Source organism: Cinclus cinclus, chromosome 26 (assembly GCF_963662255.1).
Source record: "Cinclus cinclus chromosome 26, bCinCin1.1, whole genome shotgun sequence".
NCBI classification, from domain to species: domain Eukaryota; kingdom Metazoa; phylum Chordata; class Aves; order Passeriformes; family Cinclidae; genus Cinclus; species Cinclus cinclus.
In genome coordinates, this window is record NC_085071.1 from 5,045,145 (window position 1) to 5,069,553 (window position 24,409).

General features: G+C 47.2%; 1 protein-coding gene across 1 annotated transcript in view; it reads left to right on the forward strand.

The window, feature by feature from the left end:
• CSMD2 (CUB and Sushi multiple domains 2) overlaps positions 1 to 24,409 on the forward strand; it is a 272,370-nt gene that overhangs the window by 139,640 nt on the left and 108,321 nt on the right. The window contains exons 8-13 of the mRNA XM_062508842.1: positions 106 to 193; positions 1,224 to 1,348; positions 4,683 to 4,804; positions 11,186 to 11,289; positions 14,937 to 15,049; positions 20,963 to 21,145. Coding sequence (XP_062364826.1) covers positions 106 to 193; positions 1,224 to 1,348; positions 4,683 to 4,804; positions 11,186 to 11,289; positions 14,937 to 15,049; positions 20,963 to 21,145 — 735 coding nt within the window. The remainder of the gene's footprint in view (positions 1 to 105; positions 194 to 1,223; positions 1,349 to 4,682; positions 4,805 to 11,185; positions 11,290 to 14,936; positions 15,050 to 20,962; positions 21,146 to 24,409) is intronic.

Genomic DNA, 24,409 nt, shown 5'->3' on the forward strand with positions numbered 1-24,409 from the left:
GAGCTCCCAGTTGCCATTTTTCTCGCTACATCCACCAAGACAGCTGCTGAAAGAATGTTCCTTTTGCTATTCTGTCTCTGTATGTGCTGTTTTTTTGCCTTGTAGTAACTCAGGTTGGTGTGTCCCAGGGACATAATTTGTGTCCAGACCCTGGGATTCCCGAGAGAGGCAAAAGGATAGGCAACGATTTTAGGTAAGAACATTTTCTGTGTGTTCTGTGCATGCTGCAGAGCTCCTGGGTGTCCCTGAGCGTGCTCCTGGAGTGGGGTAGAGCTCTGTTTGCTCCGTCCCCTTCCCAAAATCCTGCCCAGCTTTTGGGAGCACACGTGTAAAACCCTGCCCGTGTGTGCTGTTCCACGTGAGGATCTCTAAAGATCTCTTGGAGTATTTTTATCCTTTCCCAATCCAGGTTGTAGAATCCCTGCGTGCTGTCATGCCTCCCCTGGAAAACTGAAACAGCCAAAAAAAAAAAAAAAAAAGCATTACTTTTCAAATTAGCTCAAGCCCCAGCATGGCCCTGCCCTTAGAGAATTTGAGGTGGCTGAGGTTCCTTGTCCTGAGTCTGTGTGGTGCCAGCTAATTGGGGTTTATAAAGTTTAAACCAGTGCTGTTGTTCCTTTCCAGTTCCCAGTTCCCAGTTTTCCTTTGCAGGGGTGCCCCAGCTGCTGGTGGCCATGGGGAATCAATATTTCATCTGATTTTGCTGGCCAGGGCTGTTCTGCTTGTGGAAATTTTCTCCCAACCGAATCCCAAGCTGTCAAATTCAAATGTCAAAAATGAGGAGACAAAAAAAAAAAAAAAGTCTCCTCAAATCCAGCAAAAGAGGGAGGGCAGAGGAAAGGGAATTCCCAGCAGTCCCTGAATTCCACGGGATGAATTCCCAGCTGCAGACTGGACTGTGTTACCTCAGTGAACAAAGCAGCTGGAACAGCAAAGGCTTGGAATCCAAACCACAGAATAAAGAGCAGAACTCTCAGCAGTTCATAAGGAAGATTTTTTTTTTTTTTTCACTTTATAAGAGCACTGAGCGTGTCCTCTCCTGGGGCTGTGGATGAAATTCCCACTGAAATGACACTAAAGACTGGGATTTGGACATCAGCACCTGGGGCAGAGACAGAGCTGCTCCCTCCTCCCTTCCTGCGGGGCCAGGGGGTGGCTCTGGCCCCAAATCCTGGGATGCACGAGGCAGGACAAGGCTGATGTCCCCTGTGTCCCCTCTCCAGGCTGGGCTCCAGCATCCAGTTCTCCTGCAACGAGGGCTACGACCTGCAGGGCTCCAAGAGCATCACCTGCAAGAGAGTCAGCGACATCATCGTGGCCTGGAGCGACCACCGGCCCGTCTGCAGAGGTGAGGGGGCTCAGCCTGCCTGGATTTGGGGATTTCTGGGAATTCCCAGCTCCTTCATGTCCCTTTTCCATCACCCGTCCTGCCCTCAGGTCTGGTTAGAGAATCCTGGAATGGTTTGGTTTGGGTCCTGCTCCTTCTAGTGTCCCTCCAAGGTGGCCTTGGACATTCCCAGGGATCCAGGGTTAGCCTGAGGGGGCTCAGCTTGGCTGGATTTTGGGATTTCTGGGAATTCCCAGCTCCCTCTTGTCCCTTTTCCATCACCCGTCCTGCCCTCAGGTCAAATAATCCCAGAATGGTTTGGAATGGGAGGCATCTTGAGGAATCCTGCTCCTTCCACTCTCCCAGGTTTGCTGCAAGGTGGCCTTGGACATTCCCAGGGATCCAGGGTTAGCCTGTGGGGGCTCAGCTTGGCTGGATTTTGGGATTTCTGGGAACTCCCAGCTCCTTCGTGTCCTTTTTGCATCACCCATCCTGCCCTGACCAGGTCAAACAATCCCAGAGTGGTTTGGGTTGGGAAGAACTTAAGGAAGATCTTGTTCCATGGGCAGGGACACCTTGCACCATCCCAGGCTGGCCTTGGACACTTCCAGGGATGGGGCATCCTCAATTCCTCTGGGAAACCTTGTCCAGACTTTAAAGCTTTGTTCAGTCCCTGCTTCCGCATCCCCTTCTCCCCTCACAGACCCTTCCACCAACTTTCCTTTCCTTTCCTTTCCTTTCCTTTCCTTTCCTTTCCTTTCCTTTCCTTTCCTTTCCTTTCCTTTCCTTTCCTTTCCTTTCCTTTCCTTTCCTTTCCTTTCCTTTCCTTTCCTTTCCTTTCCTTTCCTTTCCTTTCCTTTCCTTTCCTTTCCTTTCCTTTCCTTTCCTTCCCTTCCCTTCCCCTTTCCTTCCCCTTTCCTTTCCCTTCCCTTCCCCCTGAGCATGATCATCCCTCTCCCTGTTCCAGGTGTTATCTCTCTTCTCCTCCTTATCCTGAAAGAGGAAAGAATGGAATAAAATCTGGAAAAGCAGAGATGGAGAGAGATTTTTAACTGGAAATGTGGGATTTTGGGGCTGTGCTTCCCCAGGAGCCTCATCCTGTGCCATGAGCCATCAGGAAATGGATTTTTTTTTTTCCATTTTGCCCTTGGCCATTTTGCTTTTGTTCCCTCTCTGAAATGTCACATTGTGATATTTGTAATGCTAATAAAGAACAACTTGTAATATTTTTAATTGAATCCCTTTAAAGCTCTTAAAATCATAAATAGGGTTTGGGTTTTTTTCCCCAGTTCTTTTTTTCTTTAATTTCATCTGCAGATTTTTTCAGGGCTTTGGAATCCTGTGTAATTCTTGAAACAAGCCTGGAATAAATTGAATCAGTGTAAGAGGATATTTGGCATAAATATGTGACACTATAAAGGAAATTTATGGTGTCCTTCTGCAAGAGATAAGAAAGGATTTGCCTGCATTATTCTGTTTCTGTGAATCAACTTAATTTTTTAGCTGCTGACTTTCATGTTTTGGGGTTGGTTTTATGTTTTCTTGTTTTGTTTTTTTTCTTTAAAATTTTGATTTTTATTTCAGCTTTCTGCCACTTTTTTCTCCCAGTTTGTTCCATATTTTAAAATCTGACTGACTCAAATTCCAGAATCAGTCCCAGATTTTAACCCCTTGGGCTTCAATAATCTCTTAATCCCCACTGAGCAAACTTTGGGGGAAAGTTCTGCAGGTTCCCCATCCTCAGCAGATTCCCTCTGGATCCTGGGAGAGTCACTTAATCCCACTTGAAAAATAGGAATAATGGGATTTATCATTTTTTTAATGGTGTGGGAGCTCCAGGGTGAGGCAGGAAGTGACCTCATCCTTCCTAAATTGCTTCCCAGCCATTCCCAATGTTCCCACAGCTTGGCCAGGAGATGATTTTTCCATGTTTTACAGAAAAAATAAAACCACACCAAAAAACAACCCTTGCAGCCCCCACGTGTGCAAACACGTCTCCTAAATTAAATTATAAATTTAAATAAATGAATAAACTTCAAAAATAAATTGATTTCAAGGCTTCATCATAGCATCAGAAAACAGTTCCAGAACCAGGACGTTTTTCCCCCCCACATTTTTTTGGTGGAATATTTCAGCTAAATATTACATCAAAGGCATTCCACAGGCAAATTTTTCCCTGCTTAAGCACTTTTTCCAGCTTTCCCTTTACCTGAGATGTTTTGAAGATGCAGAGCTGAGTTTCCACCTTAGTTCTGAGCCCGAAGAAAGAAACCAGCTGATAAATACTTAATAATGACCTAATAAATCCTCGCTGTGCAGTATTTGGGGGTTTGATCTGCAGGGAGAAAGGGAATGTGGTTCTTTAGGGGACATCAGGAAGGAGTTGTGTCATTCCTGGCCCCACTGGCCTGGATGGGGAAGGATTTTTGTGAGGTAAAAAGGAGGAAGGAAGGGAAATAAATCGGTGTGAGGAGTAGAGAGTGTGGTTGGTCTGAGGGGAGAGGGGAATGGGGTTCATTGGGATCAGGGGTTAGTTGGGATCAGGGGTTGACAGGATCAGGGTTTGATAGGATCAGGTTTTTTGGGCTCAGGGGTTGATGGGATCAAGGTTTGTTGGGATCAGGTTTTTTGGGATCAGGGGTTGATGAGATCAGGTTCTTTGGACTCGGGTTGATGGGATCAAGGTTTGCTAGGATCAGGGGTTGATGGGATCAAGGTTTGTTGGGACCAGGCTTTGATAGGATCAGAGGTTGATGAGATCAGGGTTTCTTGGGATCAGTGTTTGATGGGATCAGGTTTGTTGGGATCAGAGGTTGTTGGGATCAAGGGTTGATGGGATCAGGCTTTGTTGGGATCAAGGTTTGTTGGGATGAAGATGTGATGGGATCAGGGTTTGATGGGATGAAGATGTGATGGAATAAGGCTGTGATGGGATCAGGGTTTGTTGGGATCAGGCTGTGATGGGATCAGGCTGTGATGGGATCAGGGTTTGTTGGGATCAGGCTGTGATGGGATCAGGCTGTGATGGGATCAGGGTTTGTTGGGATGAAGATATGATGGGATCAGGGTTTGTTGGGATCAGGGTTTGATGGGATAAGGCTGTGATGGGATCAGGGTTTGTTGGGATCAGGCTGTGATGGGATCAGGGTTTGTTGGGATCAGGGTTCGACAGCCCCACTCCTCACAGAGAAATCCTTCATTTTTACCACACGGGTGGAACAAAGGAGCAGTTCAGTCCGTGGAAACAACCGAATTTTAGATTGTCACCTTCTCCCACCTCCATGCCGAGCTCATCCCTCCTCCCTCCCCGCTGGAAGGCCCCCCCAGTGCTGACTGTCCCCGTTTGTGTCCCCAGCCAGGATGTGTGACACGTTCCTGCGTGGGCCCAGCGGGGTCATCACGTCCCCCAACTACCCCGTGCAGTACGACAACAACGCCTACTGCGTGTGGGTCATCACCGCCCTCAACCCCGCCAAGGTGGGTCCAGGCTGCTGCTGGCAGCCTCTGCAGCTCCAGGGAGAGCGGGATCCTGCTGTTCTCTGCAATTCCAGCCATGGATTGCATGGAGTTCCAGCCGGGTTTGGGTTGGGAGGGATCTCAGAGTAGGGCGGGGATGCTTTGAGGTGTATGCCAGGTTTCTCCAGCTGGGTGTTGGGCACTTCCTAGCGATCCAGAGGCGGCCACGGGTTCTCTGGGAATTCTATCCCAGCCCCTCCTCACCCTCACATTCAATCCCAATGTCCCGTCTAAAGCTGCTCCCTTTCAGTTCAAGGCTGTTATTGAGAATTGGTAATTGAGAATTACCAGAGCCCTGAGAGGAGGAGGAGATGAACAAAGGGGGTCCTTGGGCCTGATGTCCTATGGAGCAGAAGCTGGAACGTGTTTGGATGCTGGGCTGTGGTGGAGGAGTGGGTGTGCACAGCCAGACACCTCCAGACACCTCCAGACACCTCCAGAAATATCCAGACACTTCCAGACACTTCAAAACACCTCCAGACACCTCCAGAAACATCCAGAAATATCCAGACACTTCCAGACACTTCCAGACGCCTCCAGACACATCCAAACACATCCAGAAACACCTCCAGACATTTCCAGACACTTCCAGAAACATCCAGACACCTCCAGACACATCCAGAAATATCCAGACACTTCCAGACACTTCCAGACGCCTCCAGACACATCCAGAAATATCCAGACACTTCCAGAAACTTCCAGACACATCCAGAAACAACTCCAGACACCTCCAGAAATATCCAGACACTTCCAGAAACTTCCAGACAAATCCAGAAACATCCAGACACTTCCAGACACCTCCAGACACCTCCAGACACATTCATGCATGTACAGAAACATCCAAGCCCATCCAGATGCATCCAAACAAATCCAGACAATTCCAGACACCTCCTGACACACCCAGGCAACTCCAGACACTTCCAAACACTTCCAGACAAATCCAGAAGCATCCAGACACTCCCAAATGCATCCAGACACCTCCAGACACTTCCAGACACATCCATGCATGTACAGAAACATCCAAGCACGTTCAGATACCTCCAGACAAATCAAGACAATTCCAGACACATCCAAACACCTCCAGAAAAATCCAAACACCTCCAGACACATCCAGACACCTTCCACTATCCCAGGTTGCTCCAAGCCCTGTCCAGCCTCGCCTTGGACATTCCCAGGGATCCAGAGCCAGCCATGGCTTCTCTGGGAGCCTTTTCCAGCCCCTCCTCACCATCCCATTAAAGGTTTATTCAGCCCCTCAGGCTCAGTTCCTGTCCCCACAGACTCTCCCCTGTGTTTTCCCAGCTGTGTTTAAATCCCTGACCTTCGCTCCCTGCGGAACGCTCGTTTTGTTAAGGGTTGTAATTAAAAGTGAGTGTAATTATTTGTAATCGAAGCCCCTTTGATATCTCGTGTGGAGGGCAGGGAGGTGCTGGAGCAGCCCAGCAAAGCAGCTCATCAGAGCAGGGAGGCTGTGCCAGGAATGCTGATTTTTCCTGGATTTTTTTTGGCTGTGGCTGGCCCATATCCAGCAGGATTTCAGCTCCCAGGGGCAGAGGAGCGAGGTTTGGGTCTATCTCGTGCTGTTTATGCAGTATTGTAAATTTATTGCCGTTTTTGCACTGTTGTAAATTTAAATACAAGCCCTTTCTGTACAGGTGTGACTGCCTGGCCTGGCAAAGATCAATCCCAGTCTGTTTTCCCCTGGCAATGGGAATGGAGTTGAGGGCAGTGCTTGGTGCCTTCACAGCTTTTTCCAATCTCAGCCCTTGTCTCTCCTCCAGATCTGGAGCACAAGAACAGCCATCGCTTTGCTGTGCAGCTCCAAAAACCATTCCTGAGGTGTCATTTCTGCTTTCAGAACGTGGCAGGGTTTGTTCCTTCGAGTGCCTGGATTCCTGCAAACATCATTCCATCAGCTCTGGATGAATCCTGAGCCTGCCAAGGCTCCAAGCTCCCATTTATTTTCCCTTGCCTCTGGACATTCCTGCATGTTGGCTCCCTGCCTTTTGCAGGGGGAATCTCACAGGATCTCAGTTTTTTTGGGTTTTTTTTGTTTTGTTTTTTTTGTTTTTTTCTGGGAATGGTTAGGAAGTGCTGGCAGCCCTGCTGGGATCCTGCTTTCCCTCCCCTCTGGAGCAAGGAAGGATGGAGGAAGAGTCTGTGGAATTCTCCCTCCCTGCTGAGCTCAGCCCAAACCTCCAGCCAGCACAGATCTCTGGTGGAGGAAGATTTAAATGAGGAATATCCCTAAATTCCCATTCCCAGGCAGGTCGTGGCTCAGGGCTGTCGTTACCCGTGGTGTAGCTGCACAAAATCCGAATTTTGGGATACCCGAGTGTGGAACCAGGAGATTTTTCAGTGCTGATTTACTGGGAGGGATTCAGTGGTTGATGAGCCCCAGGGGGATGTGGAATGTGGAAACACTGGAGTGTTCCCTGGATATATCCATGGACAGGGGCTGGAATTCAGCACAACTCTGGAGGGTGTTTCATCCTTCTCCATTATTTTCGTACATTTTTGTCTCCAGAAATCACCAAAATCCAGGTTTTGTGTGGATAGAGCAGCGTTTGGGTGCAGGCATTTCCTGTGTGTTTTGTAGGATAACTTTTCCATTTGGGTTTCCTGCTACAAATTACGAAGGAGGAGATGAAAGCCATGAGGAAAATCCACCCAGTGTTCCCCTGATTCTTTTGTGGTGAATGTTCAGGTCTAATCTTCAGTTCTGTCCCTCTGCTTTAGTGCCAGTGTTGTGCCCAAAGTTTTCCTGCTTTTCCAAGCTTCTCCTCTGGCCTTCCTGTGCAGAACTCTCTTGTTTTTCCATGGGAATTTCTGCTTAGGGGAAATTTCTCCTCTTCCCCTGGCTGGTTTCTTCCTTAGCTTCGAAACCTGAGTCACAGCAAACACAAAATCTGCAAGACCTGATCCTTTCCTAAATCATAAAGGGGGTTGGAATTGTTCAAATCCATTAATTTTAAGACTTCCTAACTCGGATCAGAGATTCCACAGCACAAGGAGCTGCAGGTTCTGCTCCATGGAACTGAAATACGGATTGGTGAAATCAGCAGCATTTGTGAGCTGTGAGAGGAGATCCCATTACCTGCTCCTTGGAAATGATAAAAAGTTGTAATTATTTTAATTAATGCCAGTTTTTGAAGGTTTTTTTTTTTTTTTTTGGGGGGGGTGAGGGTTTGGGCGTTTCGGTGTCATTTATAGGGAGGGGAAAACCTCTCCTGAAGCAGGGAAGGAAAACAACTCCTGTGGGAAGGCCACAGCTCTCCCTGCTTGTCCTGACCCTTTCCTAAATCATAAATGGGGTTGGAATTGGTCAAATCCATTCATTTCAAGACTTCCCAGCTGGGCTCAGACATTCCACAGAGGTTCTGCTCCACGGGCTGCCCGTCACACACTGAAATCTGGATTGCTGAAACCAGCAGAGTTTGGGAGCTGGGAGAGGAGATCCCGTTCCCTTTGCCTCGGAAATGATAAATAGTTGTAATTAATTGCATTAATAATGCCAGCTTGCAAAGAGTTCCTTGGGTTGAGGTGTTTCAGGCTGGAAGTTTGGGGAAAGGTTGGGAAAAGCTCTCCTGGAGCAGGGAGGGTTGGGAAGGTCACAGCTCTCCCTGCTTGTCCCTCAGGGATGATCCCAGCACTTCCCATTCCCCATTAATTACTTCCAATGCCTATAAAATACTATAAAATAAAAGAATACTATAAAATAAAATCTAAGGAGCCTGAGCTGGTGCTGCTGAAGTCACTGTAATCTTTTTATTGACTCCAGTGGTCTTTGGATCAGGCTCCCTGGAGCTTTGGGAAAAGCAGGAGCTGAATTTAGGACTCGTTTGCAAGTCCTGTGCTCTATCTTGGGCAAAGAATCTTGAGCCAGAGATCCACTGAGCCCCCAAAATCCCCTCCAAATTTCCTGGGAATTCTGCATCTGTAAGGCTGATGCCTCCTCACTGACAAATTGGGATTATTTCCTGTGCAGAGGTGAGGGGGGGGGGAATCAAACCTATTTGAGGGATATTCAGATTTTTTTTTTTTTTTTAAAGCTGGGCCCTGGTGCCCTGGGAATTAATTCCAACCACAGTGGAAAAATAAATCACTGGGGAGCTGAGAAATGCATATGATAATTGGGGAATTTGCATAAAAAGCTATTTCTGGCTCTTTTTTGACATAATGGATGTTGCTGGTTGAGGTTTCTCCTGGGGTTATTCCCACCTGCAGCCAAAAAAAAAAAAAAAAAAAAAAAAGAAGCCACGTCCAAGCTGATGGAGGGAGAAAGGCCCCTCCAGGGGATGATTTATCCCAAATGGAGGGGGAAATTCTGGAGCAGGAAAATGAGAAATGTGCTTGTAAAGCTTCAGGTTAGAACTGCACAGGGTGCTGTTCTCCTGGAGAGGATTATTGTGGATTTTCCTCCTCGGAATGTGACTGAACTTCCAATCACTTTGGTGGCACTTTGGAATCAGGAGTCCCACCCTGATTGCTCCTTGTCACTTCAGCAGCTCCAGGTTTGGGGGTGCTGGTGGCTCTCTGGCTGTTTAACGAATCATTGAATAATTAAATTAAATTAATTAAATTTCCGGCTTTCACAGCAAAAAACAAACAAACAAACAAACAAAAAAACCCTAAACAGGAAAATTGGTAAATAAATAAACACAATATTCAGCATCCAAATCTTGTGCCACGAGGTTGCAGTCTTGAGTGTGCTAGGATGTAATTAGTTGTTTAATTAGGGTCAGGCTGCTCAGGATGCAGCTCCTGGAGTGGCTGGTTGAGGTAATGGTGTGTGCAGATCTGCAGCTCGGTGTTCTCTGCATTAATTACATGACTCCAGCATCTCATGCCTTTGTAGCCTGCACAGGTTAATATTTGGGTGCTAGGCACAAATTAAAGTTGTCTGAAGCATCACCCAGGCTCCTGGTTCATCATCCCCATCTCTGGGGAAAAAAAAAAAAACAAAACAAAAAAAAAACCCAAAAAACCAGCTTTTTTTACAGTGGCTAAAATCTCCAAATTTAATTTTCTGTGCGTTGAAAAAAACCAGCGTTCATCTGTAGAAACAAAACCACAGGACAGCTCAGCCTGAACTATATATAAACACCTTTTTTTTTTTTTCTTCTTCTTCTTCTTCTTCTTCTTCTTCTTCTTCTTCTTCTTCTTTTTTGCTTTGAACTTTGGGGTTTTTATCCCCCTGGGAATCCACACCTGCTTAAGTTTTGCAGAAGGCTCTGCTTATAAAAGCAAGGAAGGACAAGGGCAAGATTTTGGGTTTCCTGAGCTTTGGTTCCTTCCCCAAACTGAGGTGGAAAGTGGCCCCAGAGCTCTGGATCCTTGGCACTCACTTGAATCCTTCTCCTTCTGGATTTTTGATGATTTTTGTGTTGTGTGAAGCAGCTGGGAGAAGCATCGACCCACATTTGGTGATTTAATGTGTTAAAAATTGAATGTATTTACAAAGAGCTCACCCATTTGAGTGGGTTTTTTATGCTTTTTATTTTTGCTGGTCAGCTCCAAGAAAAAAAACTCCACTGATTTCTGCTGATGGGGGATGTGAAACTGTTCTTTGATTTAATTCATCTCTTCTTTTGCTGTTTGTTCAGCCTGTCCCAGGCTGGGCTGGAGCACAAACTCCTGTGGGATTTCTGCTCCTAAATGATGCGGAGAGGCTGCAAAAATCCAAATTTTGGGTGAAACAGGAGAGAAAAACCAGGGATGTGGTGGCGATGAGGGTTGTGTTTGCAGACAGCTGGAGACCATTCCCTGACAATTCCCATAAATCCATAAATTCTCTCCAGCTCTGACCATGAACCAGGAGAATTTCCTGACCCACAAAGTAAAAGGCTCTGTGTTTGCTCCATGCACATCCAAATCCACCTCTAGAATTCCATCTCTGGGGAGGGAAAGGGTGAGGAAAGACACGTTGAGACCCCAGCACACAAATATTGATACCAGTGAAGTCATCTGGGCAAGCAGGAGATAAAGCAGAGGTGATTGAAATCACTTGTAAAAAAAAAACAAACAAACAAACAAACAAAAAAAACCCCAAAAAAACAACAACAAAAAAAACCCAACAACAACAACAACAAAAGACAAAAAAAGACAAAAAAAGACAAAAAAGACAAAAAAAGACAAAAAAAAACACCAAAAAAAATAAAAACACCAAAAGCCCACAAAAAACAAACAACAACAAAAAAAATAACCCCAAACAATTTGAGTTCTTTGGGTTGTCCTGGAGATTTTGATGCTCTTGGAAGCTGTTCCAGGATCCACGAGCAAGGCAGGGCTTGGTGTTAATTGATGGTGGTGATTGTGTTAATTGTGCCGTGTCTTTGGCAGGTGATCAAACTCACCTTCGAGGAATTCGAGCTGGAGAGAGGCTACGACACCCTGACAGTGGGGGATGGAGGGCAGGTCGGAGATCAGAAATCTGTGCTTTATGTGTGAGTGACAATTCCCGGGAATTCCTCCTGCGGGAGCGCAACCGCGATGGGATGATATTAAAAAAAAAAAAAAAAAAAAAAAAAAAAAAGGGAATTAAAAGAATGATAAAAGATTGAAATAGCTAAAGAGAAGATTGAAAGAATGATGGGGAGGGGGGAAAAAGGGGGAAATAAAAGAGGATGGGATGGGATGGGATGGGATGGGATGGGATGGGATGGGATGCAGGAGCTCGCCCTGCATCCAGTGGTTTTTGGGTTTCTGGGAACAGCAAATTCTCCCCTCTGTGCTTCCCTCCCCGTCAGGGAGTGAGAAAAGCTGGGGTGCAAAAGGAGAAGCACCCCAAGCACACACCAGGAGCTGTCTGGGTCTCCCCCTCTGCTGCTGCCATCATTTTGAGCAGTGACACTGAAAATTCAGCAGTGGCTGAAAATTCAAGGTCTTGCAGTGACATCCCCAGCATTTCACACCCAGGGTGCATTTAGGGAAACCAGGTTTCTTCCAGGCTGGGATTTGGGATTTTTTTTTTTTTTTTTTTTTTTTTTTTTTTTGCATCCTTTACTTGTAAATCTGATCTTCTCTGGGGGTTTCTTCAGCACAGGGAACGTGCAGATGGTCCTGCTTTCCTTCCAGGTCTCTCCAAAACCACTCCAGCAAAGCTGTTGTGCTCTGGCAACTCGTGGAGAAATTCCTTGTATTTTTTTCCTTCTTCCTCTTGTTTTCCCACACGAAGCTGCCTCCCGCTCCGTTTTCACATATCAGCATTTCCTTGTCTTTCCCAAACATCTTTTTTCCCCCGAGGTTTTGTTTGTTCCCAGCCTGGAATGTGAAGGTTGATTTTTGCACAGGTGTAATTCAGGTGTCCCAGAACATTTCTCAGCTGCTTGGTCACAACCTGTAAATCCCTGCCGTGGCAGTAGTTTGGAAGAAATTCCTGAGATAATTTTCCATTCTATCCCTTCTGGTTTGTCTAAAACCTACGAAGATTTTCCTTAGATTGGATTTTAATCATTCCATGTTCCCCCCCCCCCACTCCCTCTTATCTCCTCAGCACTTTGCTGGTGCAAATTTGGAATATCTGTGACTGAGCAAGGTGCAGTGCTTGGAATCTTTTCCCAGGATGTTTCCAGTAAATTCGTGGTGCTAATCCTTCCACTGAGTTTTTTTTTTTTTCTATGTTAATAATCTGTGAGGATTAATTGAAAAGTAATGAAATGGGAGACAGGTGTGAAAACCACAGTGCTAATCAACGTGCTTGAAAGTCCATGGATCACTTTCCCCAGAGTTTTCTGCCCACTCTCAGCTGGATTCACAGATCAGGAATAATACCTGGATACAAAGCGAGGTTTCTTTGGAAGAATCAAAATGCAGGAACTCCTGTCAAAGGCAGTAATTCCAATTTTCTTCCTGCTCTTCACTTTCTCCTTGGCTCTTGAGGAGCTCAGCCCTGCTGCCTTTCCAGTCAAGGAGTGCACTTGAGTGGAGTTGCACAGCAGCAGATTCCATCCCAGACAGAGCTGGGAAGGACCATTTGTTTCCAGGCTCATTCCCATCCCTGGAAAATGGGAACAGAGCAGATTGTTAGGCTGAGTTTCCTGACTCGCTGAAGGAATTTGATTTCCTGAAGTAACAAGCACCCAAATCAATCACCCAGCTTGTTAAAAGTGGGGTGGCAAAGGATGCAGAAAGCTTTGAAGCACCTTTTCCTGGAGGTTTATTCCTCTTGGAGTGTTCCTCATTCCTGCCTGGCTGCTGCTTCAATAAATAAACTGAGAATCAACAATAAGACTCCTGAACATCTCTGGGATGCAAAACAGGCACTAAAACAAGATCAATTCCTCATTTAGCAGCACCCTGAGATCAGTAAAATTCCTGCTGCAGATCAGAGCAAAGAGATTTGCTGGGAGTGAGATTGCAGGGAAAACACTCAGGGTTCCAGGGAGTGGCTGCTGCAGGTGTCCCTGTCCCTGGGGTCTGTGAAATGCCCGGGATGGGGAGGAGAGGTCTCTGATGCCCAGGGTGGTCCCATTTATTTCCCTGAGATCCCTGCCCTGGAAAGGAGCAGGCACTGGGCAGGGAGCAGAGTTCGTGTCACCTGCACTGGGGGGGGGTGACAGAGCCCTTGGAGCTGTCACAGAATCCTGGAATGGTTTGGGGTGGAAGGACCTTAAAGCTCATCCAGTGCCGTGGGCAGGGACATTTCCACTGTCCCGGGCTGCTGCAAGCCCTGTCCAGGCTGGCCCTGGGCACTGCCAGGGATGCAGGGGCAGCCACGGCTGCTCTGTGCCCCTGTGCCAGGACCTGCCCACCCTCCCAGTATCCCACCCCATTGTCCCCTTTTCCAGTTTGAAGCCGTTCCCCCTGCTCCTGGCACTCCAGTTGCTGATGCGGATTCCCCCTCCGGCTGCTCCGAGGTCTCCACTCCTCTCTTCTCCAGGCTGGACATTCCCAGCTCTCCCAGCCTGGATCCTTTATCAACCTCACATCCTTCCTCTGGCCTTGATCCAGCAATTTCCATGTCCTTCTCCTGTTGAGTTTAGTTTTCTCCAGGATCCTTCCAAGCGCTGCTGTCGTACCTGAGGCCAGACCCAGCCCAGAGCTGAACACGGGGATAAATCTGGATTTCTTTAAACACCGCAGAAAAGAGAAAAAAACCAAAAAAACCCTCTCAACCCTCTCCACTTGAACTTCATTTCTGAATTCCTCGCAGATAATACCTCAGCAGAAACAGGATAATCACAACATTAAACACAGGCAACACAACGACCCTGCTCCTGGAATAATCATCCTGCCCACACAAAGGAGGGGAAGGGAGGGAGCTGAGCTCCGCGCGGGCACTGCCTGTGGAAAAGATGCTCCTGTGGGTGGGGGATAAAGCTCTAAAGCTGTGCTGAACCACAACGAGCTGATTAATCCCAGAGGCTGAACCAGCCTCATTAATAGGGAGAGATCAGTGATATTTCCCTAAATCTGAGCCCTGATCCTGCTGGGATTAGTGGAGCTTCTCAAGGGCTCGCGGGGGGTTCAGCAGATTTGGGGCTCGTGCCTTTGCTGCCAGGTGCTTTTTACTTTCTTTATTTTTTTTTTTTCCTTTTTTAGATCCTTGTAGAAACTTCTCCAAGGGCACAAATATAGCAGGGAATGGGTGTAAAGTCATTTTTTTTTGTGCTGCTGGGAACTGCTGCCAGGGCACTTCGGAGGATTCAGTCACTCAGGGCACAGTTTGGCTTCTGGGAATTTTACTTTTTTGCTGATGTTTTGCCTCAGCGAGCAGGGAAACAATTCCTTTTGCTGCTGGGTGATGTGTTAAAATAATGGCACTGAATTGTAATTACTGCAGCGAGGGTGGTGGGAGAAGATTCAGCGTGGGGGTAGAACGCACAACACGAGGACTTTTTTCACCAGGCTTCAAAACCTCCCAGGTTTTTTTTTGGGGGGGGGGGGCGGGTGGAGGGCAAATTTTAATTAGTTTTTTGACATTTTCCTGCTCCTGCAGAGGCGTGGGTGAACCTGAGGCCACTTGGAGGCCGTTGATTTGTTGTTGTTATTTATTTTATTTTATTTTATTTTATTTTATTTTATTTTATTTTATTTTATTTTATTTTATTTTATTTTATTTTATTTTATTTTATTTTATATTTTTTTGCAGCCTGACGGGCACCACTGTCCCCGACCTCATTGTCAGCACCCAGCACCAGATGTGGCTCCTGTTCCAGACCGACAGTGTCAGCAACCTGCTGGGCTTCAAAGCCACCTACGAAGGTAAGCCAGGCTCCTCCCTCCCAATTCCCCTTTTCCCAAAGGATCAGGGACCAGCTGAGTGCCGGGATTTGGGAGAAAAAATTTATTTTGAGTTCCTCTAAATCAGTCGAACCTCTGCAGGGTTGTTTTTTATTTTTTCTTTTTTTTTTTTTTCCCTTAAGAGCAGCTTTCCTTTTCCCCTCCTTTTTTCCCCCTCCTTTTTTCTCCCTCCTTTTTTTCCCCACTCCTTTTTTCCCCCTCCTTTTTTCCCCCATTTCCCCCCCCATTTCCTCCCCATTTTTCCCCATTTTTTCCCCATTTTCCCCCATTTTTTCCCCATTTTTCCCTTTTTTCCCCCATTTATCCCCCATTTTTTCCCCATTTCCCCTCCTTTTTTCCCCTCCTTTTTTCCCCTCCTTTTTTTCCCCCTCCTTTTTTTCCCTCCTTTTTCCCCCCATTTTCCCCCCATTTCCCCCCCTTTCCCCCCATTTCCCCCCCATTTTCCCCATTTTTTCCCCATTTTCCCCCATTTTTTCCCCATTTTTCCCCCCATTTATCCCCCTTTTTTTCCCCCCCTTCCCCCCCTTATCCCCCTTCCCCCTCTTTTCCCCCCTTTTTCCCCCTTTCCCCCCCTATTTCCCCCCCCTACTCCCCACCCTTTCCCCCCCCTATTTTCCCCCTATTTCCCCCCCCCTTTTTCCCCCCTTCCTTTCCCCCACCTGGGCTGTCCCATCACCATTCCAGCTGTTTTATTGGAAAAACATTGGGGAATTTCAGCTGAGAGCAGCAGACCGTGCCCGTGGAAGGGGATGGGGTGGGGAATCCGTGGTCCCAGCACATCACTGGTGTCAGCTGCTTTAAACTGGGACTAGGCTGGGCTGTTTCAAGCAGAAAAAACAAGGAAAAAAAAAAAAAAAAAAACAAGTTAATCTTGGGATTTTTTTTCCAAGAAACTCACGGGATGCAGCAAGGTGTGAGTGCTGAAGTCTGGCCTAAGGTTGTGTGTTTGCTGTTGTCACAGGTGTTGGCAAAAATAGAGAAATAGTGAAGGGAAAAATCTCCTTGAGAGCTGCTGGAAGTGTCCATTGGGAGCATTCAGCTCTGGATTTTCCAGGCCCCAAAAATTCACATTATTTCTATGTAAAGGTGTTTCCTTGCCTATCCCTTTTTGCAGCCTTTGTAAAATTAATTCTCAGCTCAGCTCTGGCAGGGTCTGGCTCGTTGACGTTCCCCAAGATCGCTCCCAAATCTCCAATCCCAACTTTTATCCTCATGAACAGATCTTTTTTTTTTTTTTTTTTTTGTCATGATAACCAATGGGTTTGGATTTCCAGTGCTCGGCAGAAGCAATTTGGATTAAGCTGCATTTTCCTGGAGAATCCTTTCCTTCCTCCTCACTGCGCAGAGCTGACAGATGCCAAAATTTTTGGGAGAAGGAATTCAGATTAAGCTTCGCTTTCCTGGAGAATTTTTTTCTTTTCTCCCCACTGCGCAGAACTGAGAGATGCCAAAATTTCTGGGAGAGGTCTCCAAACCTTCTGGAATCCTGGGGTTTCTCTTCTTCTACTTTTCCTTTTATCCTGGTTTATTGGGAAACCACCTTTTCCTGGAGCTGGTGCCTTCCACATCGTCAGGGTATTCACGTGGAATTCCCAGCCCATTGTAACAGCTGGAATAAAGGATTCCTTCAGGCCACATTTTTCAGAAATCCCTGAGAAATTTAGGATTGATTAAAGAAGATCCAGACTCCCATAATCTCCTTGTTCTGAGGGGTGTTCCCCATCAGTGGGCTGAAATCTCCAAATTAAAAAAAGAAGGAAAAAAAAAAAAAGAAAAACCTCCTTATTTCTTCTACCTATAAATATTAATTTATTCCAAACAATAGCATTAAAGTAAATTAACTTCATAAATTCCCGTGGTAAGAACAGAAACATTAAAACATGATTTAAAAAAAAAAAAAAAAACCACCAAAAAAAACTAGAACAAAGCCAAATTTTAATTCAGCGTCGTGTTGTTTGCACAGAAAGCGAGAATTTCAAATTCAAACAGGATTTATGGACGAACTCTGCTTCGTCAGCTGAAGAAATAAAGGGATTTTTTTATTATTATTATTTTTTTTAAAAAAAACTTTGCTGGGACAACCCGCTGCTGCTGCTACCTGCAGCTCTTTTGCCAATTATCCAGGTGGAAATCCAGCCCTGGGTTTCTGTTTTTAGGTTCTGCATCCCTTGCCCCACTGGATGTTGGTGCTGGGATGTGTCAGGACAAGGAGTTCCCAACCCTCCTGCTCCGCTTGCCCAGTAAATTAAATGGGAATTTGGAATGGGATGAGTTTGTCACAAAGCAGGAGCTCTGAACCCGAGCCCCAGAAGGGCTTTGAGCTGTTCCCAAAGCTTAGGACAGGGTTTAAGTGATGCTGGTCCTACCAAAGCCAGGCTCAGTGCTGCATTTTCTCTGCTGGTTTCAGCTGGGAGGGAGAGGCAGGAAGAAAAAGGAACTTTTTTCCTTTTAGTTCACCCCCTCCTTGTTGTGTTTGCTCTTTAGATCCTTTTTTTTTTGTTGTTGTTGTTGGTTTTTTCCTCACTCAGGGAATCCCAGACTGGTTTGGGTTGGTTTAAAGCTCATCCTGCTCCACCCCTTCCATGGGGTCACAACCAGAGAATCCTTTAAGTTGGGATAATCCCATTTTTATTCACACTTGGAGGCAAAAAATAAATGGCAACAGAAACACCCTGCTCTTGATTCCTCCAAATTCCAGCACCATTAGCTCTAATTAATTAAACCAAGTTCATTTAAGTACAAAATCCTGTGCTTGAGGTAGAATTTTTTTTTCCTGAGTGGGGATGATGTTTGTGGGGTTTCCTCAGCCTCACAAATCCTTCACCCTGTATCCAGAAACCGGAGCTGGCAGCTCCAAAAAAATCCTCGTTTTGCCCTAGAAATGAGTCAGGATTTGAGGCTTTGCTCTCCTTCCTCACCCAAATTCCCAAACAGCACGAAAGAGCTCTGCAAAATTCCTGCTGCCACGTTTTCCCTCAGTAAAAAAAAAAAAAAATGGCATTTTGTCAAAATTTCCTCCTCTATGAATAATATTTGATGGAGAAGCTGTGAAAGATTCGTGTCAACTTGTTTCCTTTCAATAATGTCAAAACACTTGGTTTGGATGTTCTTGTTTAGTTTTGACTTTTATTATTCTAATGTGAAAGTGATTTTGCTTTAAACATTCATCGGGAGGAATGTTTCAATCTTATTGAAGTAACGTGTTTTGATATTTTTGAATCGCTCCTTTTTCTTTATATTTTTTTAAAATTTTTTATTTTTTTTTTTTGATGGAGCATCTGCCCTGCTAAATATTTCATGGATTTTTTTTTTTACTCCTTACACAAAGAAATGCAGCAACCAGGGCATTTTTCTCAGGTCAGAAAATGGAATTTCTGAATAAATTCCCGTGTAAGGTGAGGAAACCTGTGAGCTGTGCTTGCCTGCTGCTAACAAGGACAGGGAGGGATTTGGGAGCTCTAATTCCTCATTTTTCTGCCATTTTTAACCCCCTTGATTTGAGCTGGGGTCATGCAGAATGACAGGAAACTGTGAGGATGGAGCAAACCTTTCAGTGTTGTCTTTATTCTCTCTCAGCCAAGCGTCAAAAAACTCTGATTTCACCTCATTTGGCCTCGTTTGGGTTTTTTTTTTTTTTTAATTATTGTTTTGGGGGGTTTTTTTGGGTTTGTTTTTTTTTTTTGAGTTCCTGATGCCCTCAGCGTATCCTGGTTTTCCTGATGCTGCACATTCCCAGTTCCCTTTGGAATTACAGCTCTGGAATTTGTGCCTGGTGCAGAATTCCTGTGATTCCCATTCCAGAGTCACAAGCCCAAGCTGAGGGAAATATTTGGGGTTGGCTGTGGGGTTTTGGTACCTCTGACCCTTCTGGGGATGCTCCCATGGGGGACGGGGCTGCCCTGGCTCAGGCAGGAATTTTTTGTGTCCATGAGTGGGGTTTTGGGGCTGCCAAAATGGGAATTTTTGTGTCCATGAGTGGGGTTTTGGGGCTGCCAAAATGAGAATTTTTGTGTCCATGAGTGAGGTTTTGGGGCTGCCAAAATGGGATTTTTTGTGTCCATGAGTGAGGTTTTGGGGCTGCCAAAATGAGAATTTTTGTGTCCATGAGTGAGGTTTTGGGGCTGCCAAAATGGGAATTTTTGTGTCCATGAGTGAGGTTTTGGGGCTGCCAAAATGAGAATTTTTGTGTCCATGAGTGGGGTTTTGGGGCTGCCAAAATGGGAATTTTTGTGTCCATGAGTGGGGTTTTGGGGATGTCACAATGGGATTTTTTATGTCCATGTGTGGGGTTTTGGGGCTGCCAAAATGGGATTTTTTTTTTTTTTTTGTGTCCGTTTGTGGAGGAGTTTGGGGCTGCCACGATGGGATTTTTTTTGTATTGGTGTGTGGCCTGGGACACCCCCAGGGATGGGGAATCCTCCCCAAATGCCAGAAGCCACCGGAGGGATCCCAGGACACCCAGCAGCTCCTTCCCCAGGCACCCAGTGCTGCTGCCCCAGTGACAGGGACACTGGGGACACTGGGGACACTGGGGACACTGGGGACACTGGGGACACTGGGACAGCTCCCAGGGCCATCACTAAGAGGATTTCCAGGTTCCGAGGTGTGGGAAGGGAAGGGATAACAGCCATGGATGGTTTGAGTGGCAGCAGGGAGCATCCCCAGCCCCTGGGTCATGATAAATATTCCAAATCCACTCCCTCCCATCCCAGCTCGTTGCTATTCCTTGAGTTTTCCAGCTGAATTTTCATTTCATGCTAGGCACTGCTGGCCTTGTGCATTTTTTTGGGGGGAGGAATGAACAGTTCAGCTTTAACACCCATAATTTTCATTTGCCACCCCTAATATGCAAGTGCAGCTCCTAAACAGTTGGATTTGGAAGCTGTGCAGGAAGATCCGTAAATCCTGGCAAAGTGCTTTCACTGAGAGGCAAAAAACTGCAGCCTGTTTCACGAAAACTTTTAATATTAATTTATGTTAAATAATTTTGGGGATGCTTCATTAGCTAGCAGTGAGTTTTCAGCTCGAGATGCAGCAGAAGCTCCGTGACTTCTGCTCAAAATACACCTGGATCTGGAGTTGCCTGGAGCCAGAATAATAATGAGGGTGCTTGTTGTTATTCCAGCCAAATTGGGATATTAGAGGGAGTCACGCAAATCTCAGCTTCCATGATTTGCCTCTGTAAAGGAAGTGTCATAAAAGAGATTTCCAATTTGGTGCAAGAAATTGGAAGCGGGGAGGAAAAGACAGCGAGACTGATCAGAGATGATGGGGATAAAAAAAACGAAAAACAAACAAACCAAAAAACAACAGAGGATTGGGAGAGGAGTGTGAAGCAGATAAATAATGTGGGAACACTGAGGAGGAATGAAGGGATGGAGTTTTTGGAGCTAGTAGTGATCCAGGACAGGGAGCCCTTTGGAAATGGGATTGGAGGGAGCAGGAGATAACAGGAAATTGTGCCTGGGGTTGATCTGGAGTCAAAATGCACACGGAGAGAGGGATGAACTCTGTGTCAGTGTGGGGACAAGGCAGGAATGGGAGTGGGAATGGGAGTGGGGATGGGAGTGGGAGTGGGAATGGGAGTGGGAGTGGGAATGGGAGTGGGAATGGGGATGGGAATGGGAGTGGGAGTGGGAATGGGAATGGGAGTGGGGATGGGAATGGGAGTGGGAGTGGGAATGGGAGTGGGAGTGGGAATGGGGATGGGAATGGGAGTGGGAGTGGGAATGGGAATGGGAGTGGGAATGGGGACGGGAGTGGGAGTGGGAATGGGGACATTCCAGCAAATTCCCTCTGTGTCCCTGTGCCAGGGAGCTGGATTCTTTTCCATCCCCTTCCCCACACCCAAATTCTGCTTTTTTCCCCCCCCAGAGATCGACCAGGGCAGCTGTGGTGACCCGGGCATCCCCGCCTTTGGCCGCAGAGAAGGCTCCACCTTCCACCACGGGGACACTCTGCACTTCGAGTGCCAGCCTGCCTTCGAGCTCAAGGGCCACAAAAGCATAACGTGCCAAAAGAGCAGCCAGTGGTCTGCTCAGAAACCTGTGTGTGTTTGTAAGTCAGCCAGGAGCTCCAGAGCAGCGCCCTGAGTGCTCTGAGGGGACCCCAAGGTGGTGGTGACACCTCCAGCCAGCTTGGGGACAGGTTTGGGTTCTTCCCTGGGCAGGGCAGGGATGAGCAGAGAGAGATTTGGGCTGTGCTGGGATCTCTCTGCCCTGCCCTGCCCAAAAAATCATTCCTTGGTGGTTGTGGCACAGACAGGACATGACCAAATACACAATTTAAACCTGGATTGTGTTTGCAGAGGGAGATTTGGGCTGTGCTGGGATCTCTTGCAGAAGGAAATTTGGGTTTGCTGGGCTTGCCCTGCCCTGCCCTGCCCAAAAAATCATTCCTTGGTGGCTGTGGCACAGACAGGACATGGCCAAACCCAGGATTTAAACCTGGATTCTGTTTACAGGAGATTTGGGCTGTGCTGGGATCTCTCTGCCCTGCCCTGCCCAAAAAATCATTCCTTGGTGGCTGTGGCACAGACAGGACACGGCCAAATCCAGGATTTAAACCTGGATTGTGTTTGCAGAAGGAAATTTGGGTTTGCTGGGCTCTCTCTGCCCTGCCCTGAAGGAAAATCAGTCCTTGGTGGCTGTGCCAAATCCAGGATTTAAACCTGGATTGTGTTTTTGGCCCCTCAGTTTTCTCTCATGGTCCCACACTCTCCAGGCTCCCTCAGTTTTGCATTTGTTGCCTGAGTTCTCAGCAGATTTGGGATGTTCTGCTCTCCTCAGGTTCACATTTTGGGATGGAAATGGGAGTTCCTGCACAGTGCCCGTGGGGTTGGAATGCTCTCAGCGTCCTCTGTAGATACGTTGGGCAATTTTCTTTATTGCCCTGACAGGACCTTGCTGCAGGGGCAGTGCTGGGTTTGGACACTGCCACAGCTCCCACCACGAGCTCTGTTCTCCCCAGCTGGGATAACCTCACCCTTCTTTTTATCTCCTTTTCTACCTTGTCTGCTCTGTTAAAATCTGAGTCTTGGAGCAGGGTCTGTGAAGAGACTGAGCCTGAAAAGAACAGGAGAGGAAAATCCAGTTGAGGGAGGGGAGAACGGAGAGGGAGAAAGCAGAAATGTTGTTTTTAGAAGTGCAGGTGACAAATTGGGTGAGATTCCAGTGGAAATGTGGTGTGGCAGGAGCTGATCCATGGAAAGGATGGAGCTGGGGGGGGAAAAAAAGCCCAGATCCTGCAGAGCTGGATGAGGGTCTGGAGGAGCTGGGGGAGAATTTGGGATCATGGAGAAGGGGGAAAAGCAGTTTGAAGTCAGAGCCTTTCTTTGCAAACAGTGGTTGAAGCTTGGAGAAGTGCCTGGGGAAAGGCAGCAATTCCTGAGTCCCACCTTTTCCAGGTGCCATCCCTCCCTTCCTGTTTGTTTGTTTGTTTGTTTGTTTTTCTTGGTAAGCAAATCAGCTTGGAGGTGCTGCTGAGGAAATACTGGAGTTTTTCCTGATTATCTGGGAGGTGGGAAGTGTTATACTGGTTCTGTGCTGGTTTTTCCTTTTAATTTCCTGGAATTTCAGGTGACTTTGGACAACTTGGTGTGATTGAGGCTCGTGCTGGGAGTTCAGAGTGAGAGTAAAACCTGCTTGTCGTGCTCAGGGCAGCAGAACTGGGTCAGAGCAGAACAGAAAGGAGACTTTTTGGTGAATTAGGATTATTGATACTGGTCAAATCGAGCCCCATCCATGCAAAGCATGGCAGGAATCTTTCAGTTAAAATAATTCCAGTGAGATTCTGCTCTCTGTGACTCTTGGGATATTTATGGATCAACAAGGCAGTGTGAAAGCAGTGGGGAAATTATCCCACAGGTTCCTCTAGACCTTCACTCCTGACTTGTTGTGGAGCAGGAGAGGTCACAGGACAAAATGTGTCCGAATTCCTGGTGGGAAATGGTGGGAGCCCATCGGATGTGAGGTGGGGAAATGAGGGAATTCATGTGTGAGCAGCTGCTGGGGGGATTGAGATTGTGGGAACAATCCAGAACCTCTGGTGTGGGACAGAGGCAGCTGGAGATGGAGCTGGGATTTGGGGATCAGGGATTTGGGGAGCTCGGATTTGGGATCAGGGATTTGGGGAGCAGGATTGGGGAGCAGGGATTTGGGAGCAGGGATTTGGGAGAAGGGATTTGGGGAGCTCAGGTTTGGGATCAGGGATTTGGGGAGCAGGGATTTGGGGAGCTCGGATTTGGGATCAGGGATTTGGGGAGCTCAGATTTGGGATCAGGGATTTGGGGAGCAGGATTGGGGATCAGGGATTTGGGAGCAGGGATTTGGGATCAGGGATTTGGGGAGCTCGGATTTGGGATCAGGGATTTGGGAGCAGGGATTTGGGGAGCTCGGATTTGGGGATCAGGGATTTGGGGATCAGGGATTTGGGAGCAGGGATTTGTGGATCAGGGATTTGGGATCAGGGATTTGGGGATCAGGGATTTGGGGATCAGGGATTTGGGATCACGGATTTGGGGATCAGGGATTTGGGAGCAGGGATTTGGGATCAGGGATTTGGGATCAGGGATTTGGGAGCAGGGATTTGGGGATCAGGGATTTGGGATCACGGATTTGGGGAGCAGGATTGGGGATCAGGGATTTGGGAGCAGGGATTTGGGATCAGGGATTTGGGGAGCAGGGATTTGGGGAGCAGGGATTTGGGGATCAGGGATTTGGGGAGCAGGGATTTGGGATCAGGGATTTGGGAGCAGGGATTTGGGATCAGGGATTTGGGGAGCAGGGATTTGGGGATCAGGGATTTGGGGATCAGGGATTTGGGAGCAGGGATTTGGGATCAGGGATTTGGGGATCAGGGATTTGGGATCACGGATTTGGGGAGCAGGATTGGGGATCAGGGATTTGGGAGCAGGGATTTGGGATCAGGGATTTGGGGAGCAGGGATTTGGGATCAGGGATTTGGGGAGCAGGGATTTGGGGAGCAGGGATTTGGGATCAGGGATTTGGGATCAGGGATTTGGGGAGCAGGGATTTGGGATCAGGGATTTGGGAGCAGGGATTTGGGATCAGGGATTTGGGGAGCTCAGGTTTGGGATCAGGGATTTGGGGAGCAGGGATTTGGGGAGCTCGGATTTGGGATCAGGGATTTGGGGAGCTCAGATTTGGGATCAGGGATTTGGGGAGCAGGATTGGGGATCAGGGATTTGGGAGCAGGGATTTGGGATCAGGGATTTGGGGAGCTCGGATTTGGGATCAGGGATTTGGGAGCAGGGATTTGGGGAGCTCGGATTTGGGGATCAGGGATTTGGGGATCAGGGAT